The sequence below is a fragment of the Camelina sativa genome, chromosome 17 (assembly GCF_000633955.1).
Source record: "Camelina sativa cultivar DH55 chromosome 17, Cs, whole genome shotgun sequence".
Classification (NCBI taxonomy): Eukaryota; Viridiplantae; Streptophyta; class Magnoliopsida; order Brassicales; family Brassicaceae; genus Camelina; species Camelina sativa.
Window position 1 is genome coordinate 15,066,300 of NC_025701.1, and position 7,718 is coordinate 15,074,017.

Consider the following 7,718-nt stretch of genomic DNA (forward strand, 5'->3'; position numbering starts at 1 on the left):
ATAGCGAAAGCAAATGCTTCGCCAACATCATTACAGGTGGCTTTGGATTACGCATGTGGGTATGGAGGAGCTGATTGTGGCCAGATCCAACAAGGTGCAGCCTGTTACGAGCCTAACACTATTCGTGATCATGCTTCCTTTGCTTTCAATAGTTATTACCAAAAGCACCCTGGTTCAGACAGCTGCAATTTTGGAGGGGCAGCACAACTTACCAGTACAGATCCAAGTAAGACATATTACAAATTTTTATGCAAAAGTCTACAAAGATTTTAATCATAAGAGCCAGGAAACTAGAGTTAAGTTACCTGCACAGCATCCATGTTTCCTTTGTCTTTGCTACCTATGGGTTGTGTAAGCTACTTGAGTGTCTAGAATTAGTTCATGAACCTAGTAATACTACCCCACCATATGATTCTGTCAAAGAGCTCCATAACGACTAGAGTTTTCACCTTTTACGCTTAAGATAAATCTGAGACTTGGTATTTATATCTGCTCTTACACTGCTCCAGGTAAAGGAAGCTGTCACTTCTCATCATCATCAGGAACAGTCAGGTATGTGTCTCTTTCCACTAAACTAGCGCCTTAACCTGCCAAAAAGTGACAAAAATAACAGTGATTTTTACGCCAAATGCAGCACAAGCCCACCAAGTCAAATGAGTCCACCAGATTTTAATTCCCCACCATCATCTACATACCCACCCCCAATAACAACTCCAACTACAGGCACAACTGGTTCTGGACCACCATTCGGAGTGGCAGAGCCAACAGGGCTTCCAAGTTCAGCAACACATGTGTCACATAGCCTTCTCTCAATATTTACAGCAATTGGGATACTAATGCCACTGCTCAGGGAAAATTATCTTTAAACAGAAAACGGTTTCAGGATCTCAATCATTCTCTGCGAATTATGAGGCGCGTTTTCCATATCTACCATCACGATATATGGAGTTTGAGAAAGCAGCCGTAATCAGCAAGAAGATTTGAATCCAAGACCTTACTCTCACCATTTGTTGTATTGCTATAGTTCATCACTGAAAGTATTTATATTTAGTAGGAGATATTACAAAATCAAAGGGCTTAGGATATATACATTCTTGTAGACACATTAAGCATAATGTAACTCTCCACAGTTTTAGAAAATAAAATACTTAGGGAACGGTTAAAAAATACAAAAGCAATGTCAGACATGATTAATTATGCAAAGATATAACAGAAAATAATATAAAAGCTACTTCAAGTAGCTACTTACCTGCAGCATTCCAAAACAGGTAGGCACACCGACAATGATAGACAAGCTCCATGATACCTGCAGCATTTCCAAACAGTTTCTAAAAGGATGACAATATCCTTTATATGCACTTTCCAACTCATGATCTCATAAGTAAAAGTTTTTGATCCAGTTCCTTGTGAAATCATACGCGACTAAAATATCAATCTGTTAGCAACGAATAGTGCGAAATACAAGCATCTCATAACGAGCGGATAAATGCAAGCACGATTGAATTGAGTACTGGAATGGAGCAAATAAAACAGGACATTATCTCTTGTGTCTTCACACACATTGTTACAGTGATTTCTACAGATGATTCCTTTTGTCAAGGAGCATAGTTATATTAAGAAAAGGATAGATACAACTGTGACACCAATTATTGCTACAGTGGCAAGAACTGAATTCTGATCAAATGCTTTCTGCAAGCTGCCTGCTCGTGAGAAATGCTGGAAAGCCAGAAAACAAGAGATCGCTAAAGAAAGGATAGCCCCTTCTTGTTTCCCTCTGCATGTTTATGAATTCAATAAGTTCGACTAAAGAAAAGAATTCCTTGATCTCAAAGACATTACATTCGTAAGACTCTAACCTTATGCTCATAACTTGATATGGCGCGACAATCACCAAGAGTAATGCTATAAATGGCAGCTCAAGTTCACCTATAAACAAGTCATTTTATAAGAATTACTAATTTACAAACAAAGGCATGCATACTCTTCTGCAAGTTGAAGATCTGAGTATCTGACAAGACATGCGTTAATTCTGTCAGCATTACTTAGTATGAATTTCATTCCCTTTTTTCCAGTAAGTGGCAGTTGAACAGAAAAATCCAGTACTGGAATTGAACAGCCTATGTCCTAACCTACTAGAAGACAAATACAAACCTGGGAAAGGGAAGAACAGTCGAGTAAGAAGCGCCAGGAATGCTGCCCAAATGCCATACTCACCCCTGCAAATCAGATATATGAGTTTTAAGATTTAATGACTTCAAGATGGCTATAGGAGCATGCAAAGTTCTCTCATCCAGCATAACGAAAAATAAAGGAACAAATTCACAAGCATTGGTAAAATATAAAGTTATCGTAAAGACATCCATGAAGAAAAAGCTTACTTCATCCAGGAGACAATGCCCATTGGTGCTTGTAGAGCGAATAGTGGAACAACAAAGGACTTATGAATACCAGTACCCCTTGTAAGCATCAATGCACTACAAAATAAAACACCATCCAGTATAATAACATTGAACTTACACTATGCAATTCTCCACACATGATTCCAAGACAGTCTAAACAAATATACACAAGCTGGAATTCCTAAATGCTACAAGCCTACAACATCCAAAATGGAGCTAAACTTCTAAGGAATTTCACAGATCAGCATTTTTTTAACAGTTGATGAGAGTGGGAGATCAATCATACACGCAAGAAATGGTGGAGATCCATTGTAGATTATGAACAGACAACATCGGAGTAGCATAACAGACCACACTCGATCCTCTCTTCCGCCGCTTCTCAACCTTGGCCGACACTGAAGAAGCCGTTCGCTGACGATCAGATGATAACCTGCCAACCAGAACGAATCAAACAAAAACCAATTCCAAGTGTTTGAGAATTTGAAATCGCGTGTTAATTGAGTATCTAAATACCTACCTTAGCGGATTGAAGGAAACAGCACTCGCACTGTGACTTAGACCGGAGAGATTTGAAATACGAGGCCGGAATTTGAGAGAGAGACAGGGTTTGTGGTGGTGGAGAGAAACGATCCGGGACGATGAGAGACACAGACTCGCCATTGTATTTGTTTAGTAAGTAGTGTAACACGGTGGTGGAAAGCTGACGGAGGAGTGATCATTCCGTTAAATATTAATCATTTAATACATAATCGTTACGTGGACGGTGTAGATTTCGCGGCAAATACTTCAAAGAATCTGAAATCTCCACCGTTGTTTGGCATCAAATCCAATGTAAATAACCACGCAGGAATATTCCACGTCAGCTTTAAAATATCCCAATTCACAGGACTGTTTTTAAAATAAATTTTTTTTTTTGGAAAAATTATAAACAGAATAATAAAAACCAAAATACAGGTTTCGTTCTATATACTTGTCAACCGGATGGTATTTTGTTGCTAGCCATCTACTAGCTCACTTTGGCGGCTCTTTTGAGTTGTGGCTTTGGGTTTTAGGCTTAGTAGTGGAATCGTCTTCAGCTGTTCTGTTCTCTTGCGAAGAGGTCACCAATTTTGATTCTGTAGATGGTTAAAGCTGGGTCGACGAGGGTCTGCGTGTAAGAGCTGTTAGTCTTCTTTGGCTTGTCTCAGGTCGAATCTCAAGGTTTCTTCCTTGTCCCTAGTCTGGCTCGCTTTCTCTCGACTTGTTTGTGCGACTGGATGGTTGTGGCTTCTGTTTCTCTGATGTCAGTTTACTTTCGTTCCTGCCGGTGTTGATGATGGTTTGTTGACGGTGTGCTATCATGGTTTATAGCACTTCCGGTCTTATTGGTACTCTCCGGCTTTTACAGGTTCTATGGAAAAGCTTGTGAGCTTCTTTCTGATTCAGCTGGGCAGTTTTAGATCTTTGATTTTTGTTTATTCCTTAGTGACATGTTTTTCTAGGTTGTTTAGTCTTTGTATCTTTGTTTCCGGAAGTTTGTAACTCGCCGGCTTATGTCTCTGGAAATGTGTAACTTGCCAGCTTAAGCTTCCCTTGTTTGGGCTTAGTGCTTCCCTTGTTTGGGATTAGTCTTAGGTGATTTTTTTGTTTTCACCTTTTTGTATGTTCAATGATAATATAAACGACAAAAAAAAAACAAAAAAAAGACCAAAATACAAGCATCACATCAATGTATCAGCATTTACAGCACATTTACAGCACATTGATACAGAGATATTTTTTACAGATGATGAGAGTCTTTTTGTGGAGGAGCAAATTAAGTTTATAACAAGAAAAGAAGGGATACAACAGTGACACCAATAATTGCTACAGTGGCAAGAACTGAACTCTTCTCATATGCTTTCTCCAAGCTGCCTGCTTTTGAGAAATGTTGGAAAGCCAGAAAACAAGAGATTGCTAATGATATGATTGCTCCTTCTTGCCTCCCTCTGCAAGTATACATATGAAGAAATCAATCTCAATTAAATGAAACCTTGATGATCACAAAACATTACATTCTTTAAGATATATTCTAACCTTATGCTCATAACTTGATGTGGAGCAACAATCACCAAGAGTAATGCAATGAATGGCAGCTCAAGTTCACCTATAAACGAAGGCGTTTTATAAGACTTACTACAAGACTATAACTTCATAGCATGTAACCCCTTAAAGACGATTAATACTAACTTGGAAAAGTAAAGAACAGTCGAACAATAAGCGCGCTGAAAGCTGCCCAAACGCCATATTCTCCTCTACAAATTAAATTAGATTCAGAAGGTTAAGGTTAATTAATAAGCTTCAAGATGGCTGTGAGAGCACGCCAAGTTCTCTCATGTACGTACAGAATAATAACAAAACAAAAAGAGAAACTGCATAACAAAAAGCAACAAACATTAAAAGGCTTACTTAATCCAAGCGACAATGCTCGATGGTGCGTGTAGAGCGAATAGTGGAACAACAACGGACTTTTGGATACCAGTACCCCTTGCAAGAATCAATGCACTATATATATATAAAAGAAAACACCATGATCAGAATAATCTCTGTTATACTGCCGACGTTATATATCATGAAACAGAGGAAACTACACAATCATCTATCGCAATTCTCTTCTAGGGAACACTCATCGTCACATTTTTTTCACCAGCGGTTATATATGTGTTAAGAAAGTAAACGAGAGAGAAAGAGGTCATTTCATACATGCAAGAAAGAGCTGAGATCCATTGTAGATTATAGACAGAAACCGGAGAAGCATAACACACCAAGCTCGATCCTCTCTTTTGCCGTTTCTCAACCCTCGCGGACACCGTAGCGGTTCTTGTTCGATGACGATCAGCCAACAACCTAACACAATTTAAAAACGACTCGTAACAATCGAAAGTTATACCGTTTGAGAGTTTTTTCTAGTGAGATCTCTAAATATATACCTTAACGGATTGAAGGAAACAGAACCCGTAGTAGCGTGACATATACCGGCGGAGAGACTTGATGAACGAGGCCGGAGTTTTAAAGAGAGAAAAGTTTTCTGGTGGTGGAGAGAGACTACTCGGGACGATGAGAGACAGAGACTCGCCATGTGTATTGTTTACTAGCTCGATGGTGTGGTGTGTGGAAGGATGACGGAGTAATGGTTCTGTTAAATATGATGGTTACGTTACGTGGGACGGTGTGGATTTCGTGGCAAAATGCTTTTAAAGTGGAGCCAAGTGTACACGTGATTGGAAAACGAGAGTCCTTCACTATCAAATAAAGAATCTTTGAATCTCCACCGTTGGAATCAAACTCAAATGCAAATCCACCGCACCTAGGAATAAGATGATTCCATGTCAGCTTTAACATATCTAGTTCATGGCACCATGACAAAAATTCATGTCGATCAAAGATAATTTTAATTATTTTTGTCTTTTAAAGTTTATTACAAAAATAGTTTAAAGATAGTTTAAATACTTTAATACAAAAATATTGTCATACTCAATTGATTATTTACTTTGGGTTTGAAACTTCTTTTTTTTTTTGACCATAAAAAGTTTGAAACTCCTTTTTTCTACCAAAAATATTCGAGTGATAAGCCAGTTTTTGATGCCGACATAACTCCTTCAGTTTCAGCCTTTCAATCATGTTCTTTGATTTCAGCCTTTCATGTACGTTCTCTTTTTTTTTTTTTTGCTATATCCTTGTTTTTTTGTTATCCTTGTTCTCTTTTTGCTATCATGTTGATTAGACTTGACTTTTTTTATCAATAAAAATACACAAGACTGAAAGAAGAAAAAAAAAACAAGAAAAAATACAAAAGATATGAGAGTACTCTTTTTTTTCTTACTGTACAAATTGCCAAAGCTTATAATAGAAGTAACAAGAGTTACAACATAATACCCACATAAAACCGAGTATTCATGGTTTTTTCCTTTTTACATATACTCCATGGAACCAAAAAAAAAACATGAAGAAAGAAAAAAAAAAAAAAACAGAGTAAATACTCTCCCACAGCTGCAGGCAGCATTTCAAACCTGCAAATCGAAAACACACTCTGCAGGGTGCTGCATCAGCATCAGTTAACTCTGCCTTTTCACCAATATTTACGGTTAAAATTAGTACTTCGGAAAAAAAAAACAGCCATATCACAACACTCAAAAGTCTTCTTTAACTCTTGTGTCAGCTTCTCTCTCTGGCATCATCATCGAGCTGAGAGTCAAGGAGATCCACATTCTTACTTTCCTCATCAACAACAACCTATAAAAGACAACAAACAAAAACACCATAACAAGTCTAAATATCATCTCTAACCACAGTGCAGGCAGTATGTACTAACTTCCTTACTGATTATCTGGGTTGTGTAGTTGTTTCAGACCAAAGAGTAATGTTTTTACCTGTTCAACAGAGTCTGGATTGTTAGGGGTGTCGAAGATAATAGGACGACAACGCATATCTTCATTCATCAAGCTTGAGTTCTGAAAATGGGCTATAAGGGCAGATTTTCCTTGTATCCGAGCATATGCTAGTGAAGCTACTTTCTCACTGTTAAACTTCTCCCACTTCTTCCCGTTAAAAGCCTGCAAAAATGGATGTTTCTGTTAGTTCGTATTCCAAGTGATCTTAACTAAATTAAACAATATCTTAAATGAAAACTGAGAGAGACGGATAGATACCTCATAAAATGGAATGATGAGTTCTGGAGAGAGCATATTGATGAATGCATAGCCAACATTGCATTTGTTCTGCAAACCAAACAGTTATTAACCGTGCGTTGATCAGTTAAGTGAATTTAAAACTTTGAAGTACTAATGAATCTTTACCTTAAAATCAATGGGCAAATACAGAAAGTTGTAAGTTCCTTGGTTCTTTTCATCAATCGCAGCTAACAACATCTTTGAGGTGTATCTGTTGATAACATCATGAAAGAAACTCAATCAGGAATCAGGCTGTACCTTATAGGTAACAATAAAGAAAAGAAAAGCTTACTTATTTGGAATGTTTTTAATCATCAAGGTGGTTCGAGAATCCTCTCCTTTAAGAATTTTGTCCAAATCAAGTTGAAACTGTTTCCTGCTTTCAACTTGGATCGAATTGTTCTCGACTCTACGAGGCCTTCCATTTTCATACAAACCGTCAAAGCCAGAGGTGACCCGTCCTGGGTTTAGACCGCTGCTTAAGAACATGGGGGTGAATCTTGGTGAAGACATCATTCTGTAACTTGAAAACCCGTTTTCAGTCATGCTTCCAGGGTTAATGATCCCGTTACTTGTCATTTTTGACGGGAAACTTCCACCGTTGAGACCCATTCCGCTCATTCCTTGAAGA

At 38.0% G+C, this 7,718-nt stretch overlaps 4 protein-coding genes across 6 annotated transcripts in view; 1 reads left to right on the top strand and 3 right to left on the bottom strand.

The window, feature by feature from the left end:
* Positions 1-1,169, top strand: part of LOC104757268 (loricrin-like) — a 3,746-nt gene extending 2,577 nt beyond the window's left edge. Inside the window, exons 3-5 of one of the 2 annotated variants that reach the window (XM_010479995.2) lie at positions 60-226; positions 510-552; positions 635-1,169. In XM_010479995.2, coding sequence (XP_010478297.1) covers positions 60-226; positions 510-552; positions 635-866 — 442 coding nt within the window. In that variant the 3' untranslated portion in view covers positions 867-1,169. The remainder of the gene's footprint in view (positions 1-59; positions 227-509; positions 553-634) is intronic. The other variant, XM_010479996.2, reaches the window with a different exon arrangement.
* Positions 1,484-3,106, bottom strand: LOC104757269 (cold-regulated 413 inner membrane protein 2, chloroplastic). The gene is made up of 6 exons (XM_010479997.1): positions 2,917-3,106; positions 2,686-2,829; positions 2,379-2,474; positions 2,152-2,216; positions 1,857-1,926; positions 1,484-1,774 (listed from the first exon to the last, which is right to left on the bottom strand). Exons 1-6 carry the CDS (start codon positions 3,057-3,059, stop codon positions 1,609-1,611), a joined length of 684 nt encoding a protein of 227 aa, XP_010478299.1. The 5' UTR covers positions 3,060-3,106; the 3' UTR covers positions 1,484-1,608.
* Positions 4,076-5,563, bottom strand: LOC104757270 (cold-regulated 413 inner membrane protein 1, chloroplastic). The gene is made up of 6 exons (XM_010479998.2): positions 5,348-5,563; positions 5,121-5,264; positions 4,827-4,922; positions 4,608-4,672; positions 4,455-4,524; positions 4,076-4,366 (listed from the first exon to the last, which is right to left on the bottom strand). The coding sequence occupies exons 1-6, from the start codon at positions 5,494-5,496 to the stop codon at positions 4,201-4,203; spliced, it is 690 nt and encodes a 229-aa protein (XP_010478300.1). The 5' UTR covers positions 5,497-5,563; the 3' UTR covers positions 4,076-4,200.
* The window catches only part of LOC104757271 (protein MEI2-like 5), a 5,474-nt gene continuing 3,972 nt past the window's right edge, over positions 6,217-7,718 (bottom strand). Inside the window, exons 9-13 of one of the 2 annotated variants that reach the window (XM_010480000.2) lie at positions 7,380-7,695; positions 7,214-7,298; positions 7,067-7,135; positions 6,788-6,970; positions 6,217-6,650 (exon numbers count right to left, since the gene is read on the bottom strand). In XM_010480000.2, the coding sequence (XP_010478302.1) occupies positions 6,573-6,650; positions 6,788-6,970; positions 7,067-7,135; positions 7,214-7,298; positions 7,380-7,695 (731 nt within the window). In that variant the 3' untranslated portion in view covers positions 6,217-6,572. The remainder of the gene's footprint in view (positions 6,651-6,787; positions 6,971-7,066; positions 7,136-7,213; positions 7,299-7,379; positions 7,696-7,718) is intronic. The other variant, XM_010480001.2, reaches the window with a different exon arrangement.

Excerpts from the sequence above, each read along its gene's own strand:
- LOC104757269 (XM_010479997.1), bottom strand. The coding sequence starts at position 3,059 with ATGGCGAGTCTGTGTCTCTCATCGTCCCGGATCGTTTCTCTCCACCAC. Across the intron at positions 2,217-2,378 it reads GGCATTGTCTCCTGGATGAA|GGGTGAGTATGGCATTTGGG; the intron begins GTAAGCTTTTTC and ends TCTGATTTGCAG. Across the intron at positions 1,775-1,856 it reads TATCAAGTTATGAGCATAAG|AGGGAAACAAGAAGGGGCTA; the intron begins GTTAGAGTCTTA and ends ATAAACATGCAG.
- LOC104757270 (XM_010479998.2), bottom strand. The coding sequence starts at position 5,496 with ATGGCGAGTCTCTGTCTCTCATCGTCCCGAGTAGTCTCTCTCCACCAC. Across the intron at positions 5,265-5,347 it reads GTTTCCTTCAATCCGTTAAG|GTTGTTGGCTGATCGTCATC; the intron begins GTATATATTTAG and ends AAATTGTGTTAG. Across the intron at positions 4,367-4,454 it reads CATCAAGTTATGAGCATAAG|AGGGAGGCAAGAAGGAGCAA; the intron begins GTTAGAATATAT and ends GTATACTTGCAG.